The sequence below is a fragment of the Haliaeetus albicilla genome, chromosome W, assembly GCF_947461875.1.
Source record: "Haliaeetus albicilla chromosome W, bHalAlb1.1, whole genome shotgun sequence".
In the NCBI taxonomy this organism is placed as follows: domain Eukaryota; kingdom Metazoa; phylum Chordata; class Aves; order Accipitriformes; family Accipitridae; genus Haliaeetus; species Haliaeetus albicilla.
Genome location: NC_091515.1, coordinates 44,371,409 through 44,397,028, shown reverse-complemented (window position 1 = coordinate 44,397,028; position 25,620 = coordinate 44,371,409). Strand labels below are relative to the sequence as shown.

General features: G+C 41.8%; 1 protein-coding gene across 4 annotated transcripts in view; it reads right to left on the bottom strand.

Moving 5' to 3' along the window:
• Positions 1-25,620, bottom strand: part of LOC138683545 (probable global transcription activator SNF2L2) — a 231,771-nt gene that overhangs the window by 44,233 nt on the left and 161,918 nt on the right. For all 4 annotated transcript variants that reach the window (XM_069775524.1, XM_069775526.1, XM_069775525.1 and 1 more), the window contains one exon: positions 15,568-15,785. In XM_069775524.1, coding sequence (XP_069631625.1) covers positions 15,568-15,785 — 218 coding nt within the window. The remainder of the gene's footprint in view (positions 1-15,567; positions 15,786-25,620) is intronic.

The following is a 25,620-nucleotide window of genomic DNA, read 5'->3' as shown; positions in this document are numbered from 1 at the left end:
TGATCGGTGGAGACAGAAAGCAGAAGAAGCCCAGGTGAGAAATTTAGATGCTGGGGCACAAAAATCCACTTGCATTTGTCAGTGTAGACGTGTTACTTGGCACGGGACAGTTTGCTACTGGTCCCGTTCAGGCTGCATTAAGACCAGAGATTTTACAATTGGCACAACAACTAGCTCTGGAAGCTATTTCAGAGGTGCCGCAAGTGGGAAAACCGGTCCCGCCATATTCTCAAATCATACAAGGGGAAGAGGAGCTGTACATGAAATTCCTTGACCGTTTAAAAACTTCTGTGGATGCGTCGCCCACCTTAACCCCCGAAGCGAAAGCTGTGGTCAGAAAGGACTTAGCTATTCAAAACGCGAATGCAAAATGCAGACAAATCATTGCATCGCTTCCCCGTACAGCTACATTAGTGGATATCATCGAGGCTTGTAATCACTTGCCTCTGATACAGGAACAAGAGAAAGCTAAAATACATGCTGAAGCTCGTGCTGCAGCGCTCGCGGTAGCATTACAACCGATGGTGCAACAGGGAAAAGGATACTGCAGCCCACACAAAGACCCCTTAGCGTGTTATTGGTGTGGTCAACCGGCGCATTTGAGACGTGCGTGCCCCCAACGCATAGCAACGCAGCCTCGATCTGTGCTGGCACAGACTAACGGCAGCCGGTCAAACTTTCCTGGGGTCTGTAACAAGTGTGACAATTTCGGACACAAAGCCAGCGACTGTCGATCAAGGTTTAAAAAAGACGGAACGCCGTTAACACTATATCCGGGTTTGCAAGTTGCGGAAGCCTCTGTTTGTGCACAAAAGCTGTCGCTACACAAAGACATATGAAATATACATGATGTACAAAAACTTGTTGGAGACCTACAGTGGATTCGACCTTATTGTGGTATTACAAATATGGACTTACAACCGCTGCTGGATTTATTGCGGGGCAGCGATAACTTAACTTCTACAAGACAACTAAGTGCATCGGGGCAGCAAGCCTTGACAGCAATTGAGCAAAAAATCACATCATCCATGTCTGGCAGATACGTCCCTGATTTGTCTATAAATTTATATGTATATAACTCAGATAAGGAAGTTGCGGGAATTTTGGGTCAGTGGGATGAGCAACGGGAACAAAACCCATTGGTAATACTAGAATGGATATTCTTGCCTGCTAGCATGTCAAAAACGGTAGTTACTAGAATTGAAGCTCTGGGAATGTGCATTCAAAAAGCAGGGGTAAGGGCGATACAAATTTCAGGGAGGCAAATGGACAAAATCATTTTACCTATGTCACTTGATATTGTGAATAATGCCATGATGAAAAATGACTGTCTTGCAGTAGCTCTGCTGGACTTCAAGGGGGAAGTGGATAATCACTACCCCCCTCACCCATTATTTAAAACAATGTTAACAATGGAACCATGCTCTATTTGCAGCGAAAAGCCGTTGGAGGCCATTACCGTTTTTACTGATGCTAGCAGCAGAATGGGTAAAGCGGGATTTGTATATCTTCAGGGTGGATCCTGGAAATCCGAAGTCATTCCAGTTTTACAGCAATGGCAGGGACCTTGCAAATTATTTATGTGGGGAAGAGGGTATGCTTGTGTTTCCACAGGTAACAAACAGCCCCATTGGATAACGGCAAAATGGGTCAAGCCATGGATTGAGTGACCAGATGTCACAAACAACTCAGAAGATCAAGAACAAGAGGCAGTGGAGACTTCAGCAGGTCCCGAAGCCCTAGATAGACTGCCTAGACAAATCATGACGGAGACCGGCAGTCAATGTGGAAATTAAGAATGCATGTGAAAAACACTGAGTACGATGCCGACCTCAGATATGTATCTTAGTGCGAGTGGATGGAAAGGATAGTAAAAAAAAAAAAAGTTTGTGTGTAACCATTGTAATAGAAATTTAACTAACCTACTAACCTATAACTAATCATATAGAGAATAAGCAGCTTAGAGTTATTATACCAAATATATATGATTTAATGTTGATCAGCATCCGGCAAAACATTACTCATAAGAGCCGAGTGTGGAAGTAGTCTTAAGATACCCTGATATGTAGTCATTTAATTATCAAAAAAAAAAAAAAAAAAATCCCTAAACCCTACACCTTCTCTTCTCTAGGCTGGACAACCCCAACTCTCTCTGCCTTTCCTCATAGGAGAGGTACTCCAGCCCTCTGATCATTTTTGTGGCCCTCCTCTGGACCTGCTCTAACAGGTCCATGTCTTTTTTGTACTGGGGACTCCAGAACTGGACGCAGTACTGCAGGCGGGATCTCACAAGAGTGGAGTAGAGGGGGAGAATCACCTCCCTTGACTTGCTGGCCACGCTTCTTTTGATGCAGCCCAGGATACAATTGGCTTTCTGGGCTGCAAGCACACATTGCTGGTTCATGTCCAATTTTTCATCCACCAGTACCCCCAAGTCCTTCTCTGCAGGGCTGCTCTCAATCCCTTCATCCCCCAGCCTGTATTGATACTGAGGATTGCCCTGACCTAGATGCAGGACCTTGCACTTGGGCCTAAGGGAGAATACTGCCATCCAGGACTCTGGGTGTCTCCAGAGCCAGAGACCTGGATGGCAGCATCCACCCTTTGGAATTCTGTCTGGGTTGAGGCCTCTGATGTGCTAGAGACAATTGGGAGGTGTGTCCTCGTTGAAGCACTGAATCATCAGATGAAGGAGCTGCAAGAGGAGGTGAGAAGGCTGCACACCATCAGGGAGAATGAGCAGGATATTTACAGGGTCTTTGCAGAGACTCTACAGAGCCAAGAACCCAAGTCCTATGTTGCAAGGAAGGAGGGACAGATAGAGACTACCCTCAAAGAAATGGTGGATGGGAACTCCCAAGAAAGTTATTACTTCTGGCAACACATCTAAAGCTTTCTCTCTACCTCTGGTTCTGCAGTTACAGAACAGGTACAATGCCCTGGCAACAGGTGAAGAAACCCCATTCAGGGAAGGTGTCAGAGCCAACTAAGCCTCAACCAAGTGTCTGCACAAAGAAGAATCATAGAATCATAGAATCATTTAGGTTGGAAAAGACCTTTAAGATCATTGAATCCAACCATCAACCCAACACCACCATACCCACTAAACCATGTCCTGAAGTGCCTCATCTATGCGTTTTTTGAACACCTCCAGGGATGGTGACTGCACCACTTCTCTGGGCAGCCTGTTCCAATGTCTGACAACCCTCTCAGTAAAGAATTTTTTCCTAATATCCAATCTAAATGAGACAAGGGGAGTCAAAAGAATCTCAGTAGACATAATAAAGGGGGGTGAAAGATGATGTTTAGTGCTTACATTGTTGAAATTAGCTGAGGTAGAGACAGTCCTTGATAAGAAGAGCTGGTCCCAAGAACCAGCCAATGAGGTAGAGGCAGTCCTTGATAAGAAGCAGGAGCAGGCCCCAAGAGCCAGCTAAGACTGGTCTTGTGGCTTGGGTGAATACCAAGAAACCACTGAGCCTGCGCAAGGAAAGAGGTTACTAGCAGTGACGAAGAGGAGTCATCTATCTTCATCTCTGCAACCACCAGACGACCACCATAAAGAGGCCCTGCGCAGGCGCAGTTGAGAGGAGACTATGGAAATGACCTCTCGGAGCTAACTTTAATATGAAGTGGGGATAGGTCATGCATATGTATAGGCGTATTGTGAATATGTAATACCTGACTTTATAAACTTGAGGCGAACTGCCGAGTCAGGTGCACACGACTTTGGTGGGACTACCCCCCGTGCTGCCCAGCGCTGAATGAACATACCTACTTTACAATCTCACTGATTGTGGAGTCTGTTTTCCGCACGTCATAAACCTCCCCTGGCACAACTTGAGGCCATTTCCTCTTGTCCTATCACTAGTTACTTGGGAGAAGAGACCAGCACCCACCTCACTACAACCCCCCTTCAGGTAGTTGTAGAGAGCGATAAGGTCTCCCCTCAGCCTCCTTTTCTCCAGACTAAACAGCCCCAGTTCCCTCAGCCGCTCCTCATCAGACTTGTGCTCCAGGCCCCTCACCAGCTTTGTTGCCCTTCTCTGGACACGCTCCAGCACCTCAATGTCTTTCCTGTAGTGAGGGGCCCAAAAGTGAACACAGGACTCAAAGTGTGGCCTCACCAGTGCTGAGTACAGGGGGACGATCACCTCCCTGCTCCTGCTGGCCACACTATTTTTGATGCAGGCCAGGATGCCATTGGCCTTCTTGGCCACCTGGGCACACTGCTGGCTCATATTCAGCCGGCTGTCAACCAGCACCCCCAGGTCTTTTTCTGCCTGGCAGCTTTCCAGCCACTCTTCCCCAAGCCTGTAGTGCTGCATGGGGTTGTTGTGACCCAAGTGCAGGACCCGGCACTTGGCCTTGTTGAACCTCAAGAAAAGGAAGTTTATATTGCATGTAGTAGAGGCACCCATCTGCCAACCTGACCTGATGTCTCAGGAGATTTGCTGCTTACCAGGCACTTGGATCTGGGGTTTTGTGGAGACACCATCAAGGCTTGTCCGACTCTTGGACTATTATTCCTGTCTGCTCATCTGTACATGCATCAACAATACTGCCAGTGAAGACCCTGAGTGTACCAAGGGTGAGGGTGAAGGACATGGGGGCTCAGGTAGTGTTCTCAAACCTGCACATGAAGGGAAAATGCTTGAGTGTTTCATGGTGACTTAGATGTCTTACCCTGTGCAATACTGAGGGCCTTTCATTTCCAGTTCTGTAGCCTACCTTTCACTCTCACCTCTTTAACCTTTCATCTATACACCCCCAAGGTTGCTGTGGCAGTGCCTTTACTCTGATGTCCCAAGTGCTCTTTTCTCACAGCCTTGCACTGGAAGATTCTAAAGCACTGTCTGTCATGTTGGGTTTCTTGTGAAAAGTGATTGCTCTTGACATGTGAATCACCCTTTTCTTCCTCTATCTCCTCATCCTTCACCTTGTAGCTTCTAGTGTATAATGTCATAATATGGTTTCCTCATCCTGCCCTTTGTAGCTTTTAGTTTATAACTTTAGAACCTAGTAGATAACATAGTCAATAATAGTTATTTACATATCCAATAAATATTACCTAATAAATGCACACCTGTACAAAATCAAGTGTTCTCCAATTAGCATTAATAGCAGGAATGACCAATCTCTATTCTCTCTGGTGTCTGCTCTCTCTGTCTCTCTCCCTCTCTCTCTCCTCTCTCAAAAGTTGGGAAAGAGCATCTTTGCCAACAGGTTGACCAACCTGATGAGGAGAGCTTTAAACTACAAACATCAGGGTTGGAAGATTACAACACACAGTTAAGTGAAGAAATGGTGAATGGGGTGGAAAGCAAAGGGTGCAGGGCAACAGATACAAGAGAGATCTTGGGAAGAATAAAATAGGGTGAAAGGAGGCCCACCTCAAGTATATGTGCTTAAATGCATACAGCCTGGGAAATAAGCAGGAGAAATTAGAGCTCCACATGTGTATGCATAACTATGACATCAGTGGAATAACTGAGACATGATGGGAGAGTTTGCACAATTGGAGCTCTGTGATGGATGGATACAGGCTCTTTAGGAAACACAGGCAAGGAAGACTGTGAATGAGTAGCTCAAATGTATGGAGTTCTATGGAATGGGCAATGGGATGGTTGAGAGCTTGCGGGTCAGGATCAGAGGAGAGGATGGTAAGGGTGACCTCATGGTGAGAGTTTGTCACAGACCACCCAATCAGGGTGAGAAAGCAAAGTCATCTTTAAATAATTTGAGGAAGTCTCCAGACCTCAGGCCGTGGTTCTTGAGGAGGGGCTTTAATTGCCTTGACATCTGCTGGAAGGGCAACACAGAGCAACACAAGCAATCCAGGAGGTTTCTGGAGAGTGCCAGTGATAACTACTTGGTACAGGTACTAGAGGGGCTAGTCAGTGGTGACACTCTCCTGGTTCTGCTACTCATAAACAAGGAAGAACTACTCAGGGATATGATAAAATGGCAGCTTTGGCTGTAGTGACCATGAAATTGTGAAGTTTAAGATCCTGAGGGGAGTGAAAGAAACAGAGTACAGACCCTGGACTTCAGGAGGGCAGACTTGGGCTTATTCAGGGAACTGGTAGGTGGTATCATATAGGAGTCAGCTCTGAAAAGCAGAGGAGCTCAGGAAAGCTGGCAGGTCTTTAAGGGCAATCATCTCCTCCAAGTGCTAGAAAGATCCATTCTGATGCTCAGAAAATCAAGCAGACATATCAGGAGACCAGCTTGGCTGACCAGGGAACTCACAACTGAGCTCCAATGCATAAAGGATGCATGCAGAAGGTGGAAGTGAGGACAGACTTCAAAGGATGAATTTTGAAACATTGACCAAGCATGCAGGGGTGGAAATAGGAAAGCCAAAATTCACCTAGAGCTGATGCTTGCAAGGGGCACCAAGGGCAACAAAAAGAGCTTCTTACCACTACATTAGTAGTAAAAGGCTGAACAAGGAAAATGTAGGACCATTGCTCAATAGAATGGACAAATATAAGACTAAGGTACTCAGCATCTTCTTTGTCTCAGCCTTCACCAATAAGGTCTCCTAGGCCTTTGTGCTTAGATAAAGGACTCAAGGAAGAGAACAACCAACAGGGAGAGAGTTAGGGATTACTTGAGAGAACTTGACCCATACAAGTCCATGGTACCAGATGGGATGCACCTGAAGATGCTGAAAGAGCTGGCTGATGTCACCATGAGGACACTCTATCATCTTTGAAAAGTCATGGACATTGGGGGAGGTCCCTGACAACTGGAGAAAGATGATGCACCCAAGCCCCCAAAAGGCCAAAAGGACAGTCAGTCTCACTTCAGTTCCTGGGAAAATCATGGAACGAGTCCTCTTGAAACACATTTCTGGGCACATGAAGGAGAAGGTAGTGACTGGTAAGAGTCAGCATGGATTTACCTAGGGTAAGTCATGCCTATCCAACCCAATTGCCTCCTGTGATAAAATGACTGGATTTGTGGATGAGAGGAGAACAATGGATGTTATTTACCTTGACTTTAGCAAAGCTTTTGACACTGTCTCCCACAATATTCTTGTATCCAAGTAAGTACATTATGGTCTTAATGAGTAGACAACCAGATGGGTAAAAAAACCTGCTTGGATGATCAGGCTCAGAAGGTAGTGGTTAATGGTTACTGTACCTGGAGGCTGGTAACAAGTAGAGTCTATCCTGGAACCTGTCCTGTTTATCATCTTTATCAATGACCTGGAGGAGGCAACGGAGTGCACCCTCAGCAAGTTTTCAGATGACACCAAGCGGGGGGGGGGGGGATGGATGGAGTTGTGTTCCAGTTGATATACTCTAGGGCAGGACTGCCATCCAGAGGAACCTAGACAGGCTGGAAGACTAGGCCAACAGGAACCTTATGAAATTCAACAAGGACAAGTGCCAAGTCCTGCACCTGGGAAGGAAGAACACCTTATAATGATACAGGCTGGGGACTGACTGGCTGGGGAGCAGCTCTGCTGAAAAGGATCTGGGGGTCTTGGTAGACAACAAGCTGAACATGAGCAAGTACTGTGCCCTGGCAGCAAAGGCGGCCAACAGTATCCTGGGCTGGATTAGCAGAGGGATAGCCAGTAGATTGAAGGAAGGGATCATTCCCCTCTGATCAGCACTCCTTGGACCACATCCAGAAGACTGCATCAGGATTTGGGTCCCCCAATAAAGGAAAAATATTGATGAACTGGGGTGAGTTCAGCAGAGGGCCACTGAGATGGTCACGGAGCTGGAGCACATGCCCTGTGAAGAGAAGCTGAGGGGACTGGGCTTGTTCAGCCTGGAGAAAAGAAGGCTTCAGGAGACCTGATAGTAGCTTCCCAATACATACAAAGAATTTACTAAGAAGATGGAGCTAGGCTCTTCAGTGGTGCATGGCAGGAGGATGAGAGAGACAATGGGCAAAATTTGAAAGAAGAGAGTGAGACGGGGAACCAAAGAAACCTTAGCAGATATAGTAGATATATGAATGTAGATAAGAATTGTTTAATAATTATCTAGCTTATAATGAAGTTAAAGAAGTTTCAATAGAGGTAGACATGGCCCAAGGGGATGAGAAGTGATGTTTAACGTTTGCATTGTTGAGGCTGGCTGGGACAGGAGATAGTCCCTGATAAGAAGCAGCAGTGGACTCCAAGAACCAGCCAAGACCGGCCTTGGGATTTGGACAAATGCCAAGGGACAACTGAGTCTGCGCAGGGACAGAAGGTTAAGAGTTCACCGTGAAGAAGACATACAGCCTTCATCTTCACGACCACCAGACGACCACCATAAGGAGGCACTGCGCAAGCGCAGTTGAGAGGAGACTATGGAAATGATTTCCTAGAGCTAATTTTAATATGAAGCGGGGATAGGTAATGCCTATGTATAGGCGTATTGCGAAACTCTATGTATATGTAACACTTGACTGTATAAATTTAAAGTGAACTGCCAAATCAGGCGCGCACGACTTTGGTGGGACTACCCCCCCGTGCTGCCCAGCGCTGAATGAACATACCTACTTTACAATCTCACTGATTGTGGAGTCTGTTTTCCGCACGTCAAGAGGTTCAGACTGGATATGAGGAAAAAATTTTCACCATAAGGACAGCCAAACAGTGGAACAAGTTGCCCAGAGAGTTTGTGCAGTCTCCACCCCTAGAGGTCTTCAAGACTGGATCAAACTCTGAGCAATGTCGTCTGATCTCATAACTGACCCTGCTTTGAGCAGGAATTTGGCCTAGAGACTTCCTGAGGTCCCTTCCAACCTGAATTATTCTATGGTTCTATGGAACTTGATCACTTAATTCAAAGTTTTTTTCTATAACCAGGTTTCCTGTTGGCAGATTATATCTCAACAACAACAAAAAGAGGAGTCAGAAAAGTTAATACAATGAAATTCTCCTTCTCAGTCATAAGCTTCCTTTTACTTAGGACATTTATTCCTTGAAGTCAGAGGATTTTGTCCAGCTTTCTTATCTTGTTTTCTCTTGCTTCTAGTTTCATTCTGTATTCTAAACTATCAAATTTAGAGCTTAGCCTAACATTTTTAAATTCATAAAGAGAAGAAAATGTAATGTTAAAACATCCCTGCCCTACCAGACAAAACTGAAAGCCGTCAATGGGGGTGGGGGGAGGGGGGGATGAGGAGAAAGGAAAGGAATGTGTTTAAAACTTCTGAAAGAGAGGATTCATTATTACTTGGGAGACACCTGTGAGAGACTGAGTTGTTATCTTGAGCTGTTTGTCTCAAAGATTGTTAGGTGTGAGGGACTGGACTGTCATCTCAAGCCATTCATCTCAAGAATTGTGAACTGCTTATCTCAAGCCCTTTGTCTCTGAAATGGCCTGGCTAAGCAGGACATTCCTCCGTCCATAAGGACAATTACTAGGCCACTGAGGCATCCAGGAGAGGAAACAGGGCTGAAGCCTACAAGCATGCAAGAATGTGGAGGCTGCCATTCTCACAGAAACTGTAGTCTTTGAGATAAGATACTGATTTCTGGTGTTGATCACGTGAAGGTCGTGTGATAGATGAAACCTGCAGCGTGTGAACAGTGCTTGAACAATACGTATGTGCATACATCATCGAAATATGCCCTATAAAAAACCGTGGAGACAAGCCTTGGTGTGCACCCACCACCAAAAAATTGAAGACTGAGGACCAATGGGACACCGCTGGATCCATGGTGGTGACTATCCTTGCAACTCTTTCTCGACTGCTTGCTTGATTTCTGCCTTTTCTTCCATTCTATCCTATCGCTACTATTTTTCTACTTTTGATGCTTTTGATAATAAAAGCTCTTTTGAGTATATGGCATTTGACCTTGTTTGTGTCTTAATCTCGCTCTTGGGATCATATTGAAACCTTCCCCGACATTGGATCGGGACAACACCCCTGATATCAGGAAACTGGTGTGTGGAAGAAGGCCCTTAAAGTCTTCATGTAGTTAGTGTGCCAAAAAAAAAAGCATCTCAGCATAAACACTGAAGCGCTCTCCCATGCAGTAAGTTAGCAAGTTACCTAGTTTTGTGAAACAATTGAGACAAACTCGGCAGCTAGAAATTGCTCTGCGAAGACTACTAAGCTTATACTTGTTGGAATTGATAGCATATTTCCATACATTCTGTATGGTATGTCTAAATATTTTGATGATTTTAATATTTTGTACCAGCTGTGGAAACTGTTTTGCTGCTAGGTGACTGTAAAAGTGAGATTTGGTAAATAATTATTAGAAATCTTATACTAACACTATGATTGAAACAATGGACAAAAGTATAGCCAAGCAATTAACTAGTAGAGGTAGTTACTCCTAAGTTTTGCAGTTCTTTGCTCTTATGACTAGATGTTCCTGTACGCCAGATGAGAACAATGTTGAAACTGACCACATGTGATTGAAGCTGCGTTAAGCTTCAAGATCAAAGAACAAGGACAGGAATAAAGACTTCAAGGACAGCCAACAAGAACTTCAAATGGGTCGGTGGTCGTAAAAGCAGCCCTTCGACTCAAATGAATTCTTCATTGTGCATGATCAGATGTAGGCAGTACTATGATAATCAGTTACAATAATTTTTATGTATATGTATACTAATCTGATTAATATGTAATTAGTTATTCTATATAACCTGTTTGTGCTGAAGCTGTGGCATGCACACTAGGTGGAATTATCCCCCGTGCATCCAGCGCTGCAATAAAGAATGCCTGCTTTCTAAAACTCCAAAACAAGTCTTAGAGAGTTTCTTTGACTGGCTTTTCGGTATCAGAATGTTTCATTAAAATCTGTACTTATGTTGGACTGTGTAATGGGAAGAAAAGGAAGCATGCTAGTTGCTAAATATCCCTGCATATAATAGGGAAATCTAAGGAGGAAGCTTTCATTTGTTCTGAGGACATGGCAGAGATTTCTGTACTAAAACATACATCCAGCTAAGCTATCTTTTACTGCCTTGGGTAAAGTCCTTTAATTGGGATTTACAAATAACTGGATATCTACTACTTTGAATTTCCTGTCACAGGTTTTAAAGGAATTATATATTTTATTTGACTACATTGAATATTTATCTCAAATGCTGCTAATTTGTCTATTTGACTTTATTTTGACCTCAATTTAATAACTATAGCTCAACCTTTAGTTTATTATTTGCATTATTATAGCCTTTAAAAATCCTAAATGTAGGCAACCTATCCTGTTTTGTTGGATGCTGTTCCAATACATAAGAAAAAGACTGTCCCTGCCCCAAAATGCTTACAACAGAACTCTAAGACAAGTCATGACAGTGGAGGAAGTATATAGGGACTCCTCTCCCTTGTCAACATTATGTGGAGGTCTCTATACATAAGCAGCCAACTTGTATTCAAGAGTTCTGTAAGCATCATGGAAAAAGACATTTTTTTAAAAGATTTTAAGTAGAATAGAGAAGTGGTTCAATGAGTACAAGAAGCTCAAGTGTGAGGGGAAGCATGAAAGCACAGAGATCTTCAGTAGTTTACTCCTAGTAAGATTTTTCTTGATTTTTTTCTCCTGGCTTATTAGCTGCAATAAAGAGTGCAAATTTGCTTTTGAGGAAGCAACTCAGGCCAGAGCCACTAAGACTTTCGGGTGGGTATCTCCTGATAACCCTTTGGTCTAGATTAACCCTTTGGACTTTCATAAAGTAGAGATGAAACATTTACTAGTACTGAAAACTTAAGTTGAAGATGTAAACAGTTTTAAGCATTCAAATACTAAATGCATGAAAAAATGAAGCTTCATGGCCTACTCCCTTTCTAATGAACCTGTCCCTCTATACTTGCCCCAAAACCCCAGAGTTGAAAAAACAAAAAAGACCCCCCCCCCCCAAATTCAAGGGGTCAAATGGCTAAAATAAAACTCATTCTGAAACTGCCAATCCTGAAAATGCTCCTCTAGTCCAAAGGAATAACTCCAAAGATTTTTTTAATATTTAAATCTTTACATTTTTAAGAGCCTAAATTTGCACTTCTGCGTTTTCCCAGCCTTAATATGACTACATGGTTTGATGCTAGCTCATACACAATCAGAATAAAGGAACTCGGCATTCTCACTCATTCCCTTCAAAAACTCCACTCACAACACAGGCATTTCTAATATCTGATGGACTAGGGCTCCATACACTTTCTACATTGGCAACCAATCCTGTTGAAACGGGAAGCCAAAGGAACCTTAGTAGATATAGTAGATATATGGATGTAGATAGGAACTGTTTATGTCATGTAAGTAAATAGCCGCTGGAGGGGTGAACAGATGTCCTAGACTGACTGCATTTTGCCCAAACCCCCCCCCCCCCACTTCCAGGAAGGGGAGATAAGAAAGATCCAATACACCCGCTCCACTATCCTGGACAACCTGTCCTGGTAGATTTACCTACTGTAGGGGAAGTAATCTATGTATGCTTTATATTTGCACTTTGTAGAACCAAGGAGAAAGATGGCAAGGGATGCATGTTAGTCCTGACTATATTAATTATTAATTGTTATTTATGTTATCAGTTTATTGTTATTTATAATTTTTGTCTGTTATTATAGAGAAAAGATTCTCCAGATTTTAACTTGAAATTTGATTCAAGGTTTTATGCACCTCTGGAATGACACCAATCCAGGTGTTTGTACAAAGGAATTCAATTCGGCCTAAAAAACAAAACAAAAAAACCCCTCTCTGACAATTCAAAGATTTATCTTCCCTGAGGAGAAAACCTTGAATCTTGTGATGTTGTTGTTCAAGGAACATAGGATATATGGGATGTTAAATCTCACCGATGGAGAATGCTGTCTCACCATATACAACGCAACTATCTCCTGAGAAGAAGCGCGAAAGAAGATGAGAAAAGTTACAAGACTGGAGAACTTTTCTAAACGATGCAACCAAGAGACTGACTTAATGGAGGATCTTTGCTGACCTCTCTCCTAACGTCCTTGGGACTCACAGGGTATGTAAAATGGACACGTTGTTATGTGGATTTTTTGTTCTGTCCCCCTCTTCTGTCCGTTAAGTATCTCTCTCCTTTTTCTCTCTCCCCTTTACATCTAAATCACCAGCTTGGGAGAAGAGTACAACAACGTTTAAGCCACGGGGTGGTGTGAGAGACTGAAGGAGTTAATGTCTCAAACATTGTGGTGGGGCAAGTTCTGCTTAAAGACTAACTCTGCATAACAAGGAACTCTGCCTAGCAAGGAACCACAGGTGAAAAGAAGCCCATCAGCAACAGGAGGGGGAGGGCGTGCTGGAGGGTGCACAGTTCCCTGTTCTGTTCTGATATGCTGAACAGGGCAGCTCACCATGTATGGTGAAAGATCACGTTGGCAGGGAAGGGGAAGCTACTCCCCAAACGACCTCCAAGCCCATGGCTCAAAGGCTACCTAATTAGCCTAATGAATTCGAGTGCCTGCCCCAAGGAGGGGCAAGGAGATGATAAAAGGACACAAACTGAAGCCCCATGTGTGCAAGCCCACCAGAACCGGACCCTTCGGCTGACTGAACCAACGCTGGATCCAGGACTGGTGAAATCTTTCTCTTCTCTCTCTCTCTCTTTCCCTTTTCCTTTTCCCTAATTCCTACGCCTCATCCCTTTAGACATAAACCATTAACCAAGTCTGGGACTAGGAGTGGTTTCAGCCGCCCCTAGGGTCCTCACTGAGAAGGAGTCTAGAAAGCAAGGGGGACCACTCTGAACCTCGTGACTCAACGGGAGGGATCTCCTTACTAGACATAAACCGTTGACCAAGTCTGGGACTAGGAGTGGATCCAGCTGCCCCGGGCTCCTCGCTGAGAAGGAGTCTAGAAAACAAGGGGGTCCGCTCTGAACTTCGTGAATCAACAGGAGGGCTCTCCTTATTGTCTCCCCGAACTGATTCCCAAATAAGCAAGGCCTGTAGTATATGTGTAGGGTTCAATTATATGGAACTTAGTTACTGGGCCTGAAAGTAGCTCATGGTCACAAGAGCATTCCAGACACCTTTAGAAGGCCTTGAACAGAATAAACAAGAAGATAGAAAAAGAAAGATCCCAATTAGAAAAACACAGGTGCACATTCCACGATAAAGGGAACTTGGTACAAACAACCTCAATTCAGGGGCTTATCTTGGCCAATTGGACTGAGACAAGTTTCGCATGCTCTAGTTAATATAGCCAATTATGTCCTGTGTTTATGCGTGTGTACAGAGTGAGTATAACTAACTGTATCTTATGTTTATACACATGGACAGTATCGATATAACCAATCACATTTTATGTTTGTGCGCGTGGACACCAAATGCTTGCATGCAGCAGCCAATCAAAGCTTCTAAGCAACTTAGAGAATTGTATAAGAATCATCAGCTAGGCTCAATAGGCTGGCGACTTTAATCATCATATTGGTGTCCTGTCATCTGGGCCCCGCATGGAATAACCCTAAACCCTACATATATGTTTGGTGATGTATGGTTAGCACATGTTACACAGTTTACTGACATAGTTTCATGCCAATTTTTGTTGTGAGCATACCAATTTTCGTGGTGAGCATGCCAATTCTTGTTGTGAGCAAATAAAAATTGAGTTTTGTGAGTTAAAGGATCCCTGGTGTCGTTTCACCTTAATCCTGAACTGGGAATCAGCAAACCTGAGTCATCATCCTGAGAAACTGAGACGTGACAATTAGGAGGTACTCAGTTCAGAAACCAAATAGGTTACACTGGTGCAGCTCCTCTGGTGTGAAAATGCCTTCTTTTTGAATGAATTTTATATTGATTTAGTTTATACCTGCTCCTTATTCAACTTAAATAAATAAATGTATGGCAAAATAAGAATATCTACACAGGAAGGTTGCACCAATTTAAGTAAATCAGAAACCTCAGAACAAACAGTACAAGTTCCACACATAGCTGAAGCCTGATACAGAGTCGCTATTAAGTAATAGCCGAAGATGAGCATTTCTCAAGTTCTTTCTCAATAAAGAAGATGATTTTCAGTTGGAAAATAAACAAAATAAAAATCTCACAACTTCCGTTTGGATTAGAAGTTAGTTATATTTCTTCCTGAGGTTCAGTTGTCTAACATGTGAAATGTATATATATGTTCAAAATTGGGTTTTAAGGACAAAAAAGCTTCAGTCTCATTTATGAACAACCTACTAGTGCTCAGTATTTCTACAGTTTTTCCTTTGAAAAGTCAAGTGTTCATCAGGCAAACCCTAAATATTTTGGGACTATTCTTAATTGTCATGGTGAGAACTTGTATTGACAAAACTATATCCACACATTTAAAATTATTTATATAATTATTAAGACAGAATACTTCATTAAGCTAAAGAAAACCCCTTCCCAAACCTGCAGTACTGATATATATCTACTAAACAGGACAGTAGCATTTCTAAGCAGACATGATATGCCCATCTTTTAAATTACATTTTGACAAGTTTCGATCAACCAGTTCCTTTAAAAAGCCCTCTATGTAGAGGAAGACTTACAAGATCAGGCCCTAATGGAATTATTTTATTTATAAATAAATAAATAAATACAACTGAAAATTACATAGGATTAAGTTTCCAGAAATTATTTGTCAAAACTGAAAAAGGCTGAGCTCACCTGTCTTTGTAGTTTATCACAGTATCAATAATGGCATTCATCTGTTTTGTCAATTTAGGTGGGTTAGGTGACAACTTCTCTGCAGGAGGTCTGCCTCTTCTTTTCTTTGCTTTCTCCCCATCCTCTTTCCCAGAATCTTTATCCAAATTTCTTCGTCTCTTCCGTTTTTTAAGCCGGATTTCCTCTTCCATTTCTTCCAAATTGCCGTCTTCAATTGCCTGACAAACATGGATTAAAAAAAAACCCAAAAAACCCAAAAGAAAAATACGCAAAGACAATTAGCAAGTATTTAAAAAAAAAAAACCAAGAAAAATACAATGCAACAAGATATAGATAATTCAACATTAAATGCTCAGTCTCTTTATAAAAAAGATTTCAAAAGGAAATTCAGTTACTGACAAATAATAAGACACTAAAATTAAATTAGTTATATAAAGACCCTACCACCTAGATACATATTCATCTGATCCTGAATTTCATATATATGAGGGCTTGCATCAATTTGTTCACTTTAGTAGCAGTCCTAGAGAATGTAATTCAAGAGAAAGACTCTGATGTGCATGTTTACAGACAGGACAGTCCACACCATGCTCAGCTTCCAATGAAAGAGATTACAGTTTTTTAATATGTTTTTTTACATACAGACACACACACACTTTATCTAGTAACATACTAGACTCAGCTTCTCTTTCAAAGAACTTAAAAGTGACCTAACAGTTAAAACCATATCTAAAATGTATAATTTTCATTTAGAATAACAATCAACAAAGAGGCAGAAGCACTGACAATAGTGTTTTGCAGTAAAGAGCACTCAGAATGAAAAAAGAAAAAACACGTGCATAGCCACAAAAAATTAAGTTTTGATTACCCACAAATGTGTGCTTTTAACCAGAGCCAGCAGCACCAGGTAGAGAGATAAAATCTCTATGAAAATAAACCAGGCATAAAGGGAACCTGTTCACATACTAACAGATCCAGGTAAAAAAACAAGAAGCTGAACTTTTTTCTTTGGGGGGAAAAAAATCCCATAAAAATCTTAAAAGTAGGCTTTCTGAGTAATGCTTTCTGAAACAGAACTGATGTTGATATTTGTCCCTCTTGCCTCTCAATATTGCCTTGAATACATGCAAATACTAATCAATCATTTCTCATAGCTGAAAGAGCTATAATCATAAAGCAATTACCTTCATTTCTCTAGAGAACCAAACATGACTAATATTTATGATCATATGAGAATAACAATTAATATAAAAAGAGTTATTACAGTCCAGACATAATTTATTTCATTTGCATTCTCTTGAAAAATATTTTATGAACAAAACCTGGTTCACTATACAAAAAAACCTGGCATCTTAAAACCACTAGTGGGATTTCAAAATCTGTTTCCTATTCATTCTCTAATGTGCAAATCCATAGAACAAATATGAACACAGAATCCTGAGGGACAGCCTGAAACAAGGCCTTGATAATCAAAAGACAATTTCCATCATGCTTTCAAGCATTCAGATAGCCACTATGAAGAAGGCTTGAGATCTGATGAGTTAGGAAGAGTAAGTAAGGAAAAAACTGCACAAAAACTCATTAATATTCATTTGGTTAAATCAGGACACCCACCATATACCACTGCAGCTAGCAAAGATTAAGAAAAGGAAATTTCTCCACAAATTTTAGAAGCTAAAAATAATAAATACAGCATGCAAGGCTGTCAACAGTTAATGTAATTGCTCTCCTTAAGTATTCAGTTGCACATTGAAATACAGAGAACACCAGCTTTTGATGTCTTATACATCTACATATTCCTGTGATGTAGTTCTACTGAACCTTCAAGACTGCGATGAAAAAGGTTATTTACCTTACCACTATCAGCAGGCCGGCTATCGGAAATCACAGTTAGTGGGGATAAAATTAACAAACCAGCAAAGCAGTGAGCTGCTAGTCTCTTCATCAGCTGATCAGGGGGAAAAAAAGAGAGCTGGGGAAAGGCTATGTTTTCAGATACAAGTAATTTTATTTTAGCGAAAATTTAATACTGAAAGGATTGTAGATACTCAAATCTGCTGTTTCATTCTACCTAATACAAGGCCCAAGGCCTTCTTCCTTCAGCTTGCTTTAATATTGACAACTACTTATCATATTTTTCTCTTATTATTCTAGACACTCAGATTCTAGATTTTTAGCTGGGCAGTTACCAATTCCTGTTAGCATTTTAATTGTAAGAGCAAAATTGGTCAATTTCATGTATGATTTTAAGATTAAAATAGATTGTATGCAATAAATACAGTTTTAAAATGCAAACAATACTTTTTATTGTTCTGTACTGAACAGATTAGATTTTGGTTATTACAACTATACTTGTATACTCACAAAATACTCAGAATGACAAGAAAAAAAACCCAAGGTTAGCATTTTGATGCAATGTGCTTTAGAAAATGGATATTCACTCATTAACCAAAACCAAAAAAATATTTTCTTGCCAAATGTTCCCCCCCCACACCCTCCAAATCAATGGTGTTGTCACCACCACTGAGTACTAACATCTCATTTAGAACTGTGCATACAGTTGTTACTTAGGATATATACTATTTTGAAAAATTGTTGTGGGGGGTAAGATCAAAGTCAAAAGAATGTTTGGGGTTGTTGGTTTTTTTAAAATGACGTTGGCCAATGTAGTAAAAAAAAAAAGAAAAGAACAGACAAGTTGTGACATTTGCTCTTCCACTCTGTAAATCATCCTTCCAAACCTTTACCAGCAGGATAATGCAATGCACCCCAGAAACAAATCTCCAGTTTCTGATGGATGACATGTTGCACAAGAGTATAGGACACAGCAGACATCTCCCATGCTCAAATGCCTTTAGATTAGTGAGGTGAATAGAAAGAAAGTCAAGAAAACTACTGTACAAATAAATATTTAATGTTTTCCTTAAGGCAACAGGACCAAATACTAAAATAAAGTTTGGAGCCTGTTTTCTTGAAAGAAAGCAGTAAAAACTATTAAAGAGTCCAATTCTGCAAAGGGTTGAACATCTCATGAGAGGTACTGGGTATCAATTTCCAGCCACATTCCAATGTAGAAGCCAATGGAAAAACCAGTGAAAATTATGAGGACTCAATGTTGCATCCTGTACCAAGAAAATCTTCCTGCTGTTCAGTACCTTATTGCTGTTGTCTTGGTTCATGTTATATAAAACAATTCCCTTGCTGAAGAGCTGAGACCATGCAAGTCTCTCAGGGCACCAGAATTTTAATCAGCATATTGACCATAGATTAAAGAGAAACAAACAAGAAGTTTCAGAAGGCAACTAGAAGTTGGTTCTGGGCTTTTCTATTGTTAATTGCAGTTACATTTCTCTCATCAGTCATGGAGGACCGTTTTGTCGTTTCTTACATAAGGAAGTCTTAGTAAAAGTGGATACTGTTACATGAGCATCAAGAAATGAAGTAAACAAAGAAATAGAAACTGCTTTGTTTGCATTCTTAATATTGACTTAACATGGCACAACATCACGTATATACAACTCTTCAGTCAAGAATTATGGAACAAAATGTACAATAAGATCTATAGCTCTGACTTTTTTGGTGACAATGTCCTTTCACAAGCCAACCTGATAATACCTGAGAAAATCAACAACAACAACAACAACAAAGAATCTACCTTGGTGAGATCACCAATGGATATTTTATTAAATAAAAACCTGACATTGTATGTTATAATAAGGTAACTAATGACATAAGATTAAATATATTAAACCTCACATGTATCAAATGTTCTCAAAGACCATAAAAAAATTTCTCAGACCAGTCCTATATTAGTTATTAGGTTCATTTTACGTGAAGCAGGAATCAAGTGATTTGAGTACGGTCACATGGTGGTAGCAGAGTTGGGCATAAAAATCAGTTCCAGTGTTCAGCACTCCAATGCTTTTCTCTAATATTTCATTAATTACATTATGAGAGGTATTTGTCATGGACCAAGATATATACCTGTTTCCTTTGCTCTGAACTCAGTATTAAGTACTACTACTAGAAAGTTAAAAGTCAAAGAAAGCTATTACTATTGCCTACAGTCATGGAAACTGTATACAGACACTTAAAACTAGTGATAGTAAACAATATAATGTTGAAACCTTCTTTGGATTAAATGAGATACTGTGCAAAACAGGAAATCTCTAGATGCTGCATCCCCCTCTTATTCCCTCTTAACCCAAAGAAGCATGTCCAAAGTGTTACTATAGCTTACTCCCTTCCCTCCCAGGCATTAATGTTCAACATCTCTCAAAGCTGCATAACAGAAGAGAGTGTTCCTGCAAGTAATTTTGCATACAGACAGATTTGCTAACATGCTTGTGTTGGGCCTGGCTGGGATGGAGTTAACTTTCCCCATAGCAGCTCTCATAGGCCCCTACTTTGTATTGGTAGCTAGAAAGGTGTTGATAACACACCAGTGTTTTGGCTATTGCTGAGCAGTGTTCGCACAGCATCAAGGCTGTCTCTCCAACACACCCACCCCACCCAAAGACCAGTAGGCTGGTGGTGGGCAAGAGGTTGGGAGGGGACATAGCCAGGACAGCTGACCTAAACTGACTGACCAAAGTGATATTCCATACCATATGACATCGTGCTCAGCAATAAAAGCTAATAGGGAAGACGAGCGGGCGGCATTCGTTATTAAGGTGTTTGTCTTCCTAAGCAACCACTACATGTATTTGTGAGGGACTGAAAGAGTTAATGTCTCAAACATTGTGGTGGGGCAAGTTCTGCATAACAATGCAATTCTGATAGCTGAGCTGAGCGGGGCAGCTCACCATATATGGCCAGAGGTCATACAAAGTTTATTTGAGGAAGGGGCTCATGGCCGGGGCAGCTCACCATATATGGCCAGAGGTCATACAAAGTTTATTTGAGGAAGGGGCTCATGGCCGCCTGAGGGACCCTTTGTGACCACCAACCCCCAATGGCACCTGCGCACAAGATCGAGAGTTACATAAGTCCTTACGGGCAGTGTGCAGAAGAACAAGAGGGGTATGATTGATGTGAGAAAAGGCGGGAACTGGGCTATAAAAGACACCAACACAAGGAGCCCTGTGGGTGCGCGCCCACCAGAACTGGACCTCTAGACTGGCTGGACCAACACTGGACCCAGGACCGGTGAAATCTTTCTCTTTTCTTTTCCTCTTTCTCTCTCTGTTTCACTCTCTCTCCTTTTCCGTAATCCCTACACCTCATCCATTTAAGACATAAAACCGTTGACCAAGTCTGGGACTAAGAGTGGATCCAGCTGCCCCTGGGCTCTTCTCTGAGGAGTCTAGAAAGCAAGGGGGTTTGCTCTGAACCTTGTGACTCAATGGGAGGGATCTCCTTCCATGAATTGATGTATATGGTTATCACAGATTACACGGTTTACTGAGGTAGTTTCATGCCAATTCCTGTTGTGAGAGACCACGCCACCTACTGTTACATCTTCCAAGTTCAGTTTGCTTCTGCCATGAATAAAACAGTCAACTGATCGTTTGGTGTTGTTTCACCTTAATTTAGCCCAAGGGAATTCCAAACTCACCACGATTCCTCCCTGGTCTGTCCAGCACGGGTTGTGACAGTACTAAGGGCCTACTTCCCAGGAAGTGGCTGGACCTGGTGTCACGACCCAGACTGGACAGACCAGAGAGTTGTGTTTAATTTGAAATTCCCTCGGGCTAAATTAAGGTGAAACGACACCAAACGATCAGTTAAAGATTTATTTATGACAGAAGCAAACGGAACTGGGGAGGCGTGGTAGTAGGTGGCAGGGTTTCTCACAACAGGAATTGGCATAAGACTACTTCTGTAAACTGTGTAACCATATACATCGATTCAGGGAATGAGATCCCTCCCGTTGAGTCACGAGGTTCAGAGCTTTCCAGACTCCTCCTCAGAGAAGGGCCCAGTGGCTGCTGGATCCACTCTTAGTCTCAGATTTGGTCAATGGTTTATATCTTGAAACGGATGAGGTGTAGGGATTGTGGAAAAGGAAAAGGAAAGAGAGAAGACAGAGAGAGAGAAAGGAAGAGAGAAAGATTTCACCGGTCCTGGGTCCAGCGTTGGTTCAGTCATCTGAGGTGTCCAGTCCCGGTGGGCTTGCACACCCGGGGCTTCAGTTTGTGTCCTTTTATCATCCTTGCCCCTTCTTGGGGCGGGCACCCGAACTCCTCAGGCTAATGAGCAGTTTGTGAGCCTTTGGGACTTAGGGGTCATTTGTGGAGTAACTTCTCCTTCCCTGCAGACGTGGCCATTGTTTGATCTTTGTATCAGAACAGCTTATCAGAACAGGGAGCTGCGCACCCTCCAGCACGCCCTCCCCCTCCTGTTGCTGATGTCTGAGCTGATGGGCTTTTCACTTTGGTTCCTTGCTGTGCAGGGTTTGTCTTTAAGCAGAACTTGCCCCACCACAATGTTTGAGATATTAAATCTTTCAGTCTCTCACACCTGGCCTGCTGATGGGAAGTAGAGAATATATCTTGTTTTCCATTGCTTCCATGTGCGGCCTTTGCATTTCTTTATTAAATTGCCTTTATTTTTACCCACGAGTTTTTAATCTTCTTTTCTCCCCCTGTCTCACTGAGGAGGGGGAGTGAGAGAGCAGCTTGGTGGGCACCTGACAGCCAGCCAAGGTTAACCCACCATAATGCTAATTATCTAGCTCAGTATTTTCACTAAAGGCATATAAAATATAATTGAACAGAAAAAACAGCTTCCTATTTTCTTAAAAAGAAATAAATCTAACAATGCACAGCATCCTAAAATCTGAACTTCTCCTAGGGCAAAGGCATACCATTTATAGAACTACTTCCTGCTATGCTGAATGGCTCATTCCCCAACAAGTTATTCTAGCAAGCTAGGGTAGCAGTAAGAGGTAAATCATTGCTGGCTGGGACACAAGACCTACATTGTTAACCTGTAATCATAAGTTTCATGGGACTCAAAGCTTTTCTTTTTTTATTAAACCAACAGGATCCTGGGTTTCAAACAACAAAATATGCTAAGAAAGAAGATGTGATATATTAGAATAGAATCATAGAATCATTTAGGTTGGAAAAGACACTTAAGGTCATCAAGTCCAACTGTTAACCTAACACTACCAAGTCCACCACTAAACCATGTCCCTAAGCACCACATCTACACATCTTATAAATACCTCCAGGGATGGTGACTCAATCACTTCTCTGGGCAGCCTGTTCCAATGCTTGATAACTTTTTCAGTGAAGAAATTTTTCCTAACATCCAATCTAAACCTCCCCTAGTGCAACTTGAGGCTGTTTCCTATTGCTTGTTACTTGGGGAGAGACCGACACCCATCTCACTACAACCTCCTTTCAGGTAGTTGTAGAGAGCAATAAGGTCTCCCCTCAGCCTTCTTTTCTCCAGGCTGAACAACCCCAGTCACTCCTCATAAAATTTGTTCTCTAGACCCTTCACCAGCTTTGTTGCTCTTCTTTGGATGTGCTCCAGCACCTGAATGTCTTCCTTGTAGTGAGAGGCCCAAAACTGAACACAGTATTCAAGGTGCAGTCTCACCAGTGCTGAGTACAGGGGAACAATCACTTCCCTGCTCCTGCTGGCCACACTATTTCTGATATAGGCCAGGATGCTGTTGGCCTTTTTGGCCACCTGGGCACACTGCTGGCTCATATTCAGCCAGCTGTTGACCAACACCCCCAGGTCCTTTTCCACCAGGCAGCTTTCCAGCCACTCTTCCCCAAGCCTGTAGTGCTGCATGGGGTTGTTGTGACCCAAGTGCAGGACCCGGCACTTGGCCTTGTTGAACCTCATACAATTGGCCTCGGCCCATCGATCCAGCCTGTCCAGATCCCTCTGTAGAGACTTCCTACCCTCAAGCAGATCAACCCTCCCTCCCAAATTGGTATCGTCTGCAAACTTACTGAGGGTGCACTGGATCCCCTCGTCCAGATTATTGATAAAGATATTAAACAGAACTGGCCCCAATACTGAACCCTGGGGAACACCACTTGTGACCAGCCGCCAACTGGATTTAACTCCATTCACCACAATTCTCTGGGCTCGGCCATCCAGCCAGTTTTTTACCCAGTGAACAGTATACCCGTCCAAGCCATGAGCAGCCAGTTTCTCCAGGAGAATGCTGTGGGAAATGGTGTCAAAGGCCTTGCTGAAGTCGAGGTAGACAACATCCACAGCCTTTCCCTCATCCACTAAGCTGGTCACCTTGTCATAGAAGGAGATCAGGTTAGTCAAGCAGGACCTCCCTTTCATAAACCCATGCTGACTGGGCCTGATCACCTGGCTGTCCTGTATGTACAATGTGATGGCACTCAAGATGATCTGCTCCATAACCTTTCCTGGCACTGAGGTCAGACTGACAGGCCTGTAGTTTACTGGATCCTCCTTCCAGCCCTTCTTGTAGATGGGCGTCACATTTGCTAACCTCCAGTCAACTGGGACCTCCTCAGTTAGCCAGGACTGCTGATAAATTATTGTCAAGCATGGGATTCTAACAGAGCATTCTACTTTGAAACTCCCAGATCATCCTAGTTTCTATTTTAATTTTATTTTATGCACAATCAAAACAGAGTGCACAAGCAGAAAAGTCAGGCATTTAAGGATTATACATTCTAGTATATTTAGAAAATAAATGTGATAATAGTCAGAACACAATTTCATGGAGTATACTCAAATTAGATGCTCAAAATACACAGTAATACTATGACGATATAATACAGATCGCAATATGTATAAACTACTAGGAGACCAGGGTGGTAAAATTACTCCTATATTAAAGTTTGCTTTCTCAACCTGCCCCCTCCAATTTATCTCCCCAGCTTTATCCTTTAGGTCTTGCAGAGATGTCCTAATACCAATTCCACTTTTCTTCCTTCTATGCCCTATCTGAAATCCCATCCCTCTTTGCTTTACATTTTTGCTCACACTGTCTCTAACATGTAATTTAACTTTTTAAGTCCTCAGAAGAACCCTCTTTAAAATCCAGTTATCTGGTTTAGTTTCTCAACACTGGTCTTCCTGATGTCTGTGGCTGTTTACAGCTTCCATATATCTGATTTTTTTGTTATCTCCCTAGATATGCAATAACTGAATAGTTCTTGCTATGCTACAGCATACAGGAGAATATATTATTAATAAAGACTATGAAGAAGAATATTGACACAATATTGCAGGCATGGCTAATCAGATGACACAAAGATATTCTATTAATAAACTTTTATTACAATGTAATTATATATTTACATATTTTCCTTTGAAGCAAAAGCATGTCATAAAAAATAAAAGTATGTATCTATTTAAAATTCTTATGGGATCAAGGTTTTAATTTTCAATATTTTATTTCTTGTCTAAAAATGTTTCAAATAAAATACACTCTTAATGTAAAGCATCACACACAGCCAGCACCAGAAAATTTCACCTCAGTTATAATGAATTACAGTAGTAATGCATTTTCTGGTTTTGGGTTGGGTTTTTTCAGAGCAACCTGATTAAAAATAAATAATTGAAATATCCAACAATGTAAGCAAAGTTTTAAAATTTAATCAATCAAACCTGATTTTGCAACTGTGAACTTTTCATAAACTTATGGGGACAAAAAGACAGAAGGGCACAATCACTAGAAATGATGTTGGGACTCACAGACTTCACAAGGAAAGGAAGACCATTAGGGAGAAGGAAGTGATCATCTAGTGATGACAGCCAGTTGTCTTGAAATGATATTAAAATAATTTGTCTCCTTTTGAGCTATAAACAGAGTAGCAAAAATTTATCTTATTTTACAGCTGAATAAAATTTTTGAAACATGAAAACACCAATTTTTTTCTGTACATTATGAGATACCCATATAGGACAGTGGTATAAAGAGTTAACCGGAATTTGTCTTTCTGGCAAAGTAATCTCAATTCATTGCAATAAAGTCATCATATGTCACATCATGTTCTTTCTTTCTTCAATTCTCTTATGTTCTTTCTTATGTGTGCTGGTTTTGACTGGGATAGAGTTAATTTTCTCCATAGTAGCTTGTATGGGACTATGTTTTGG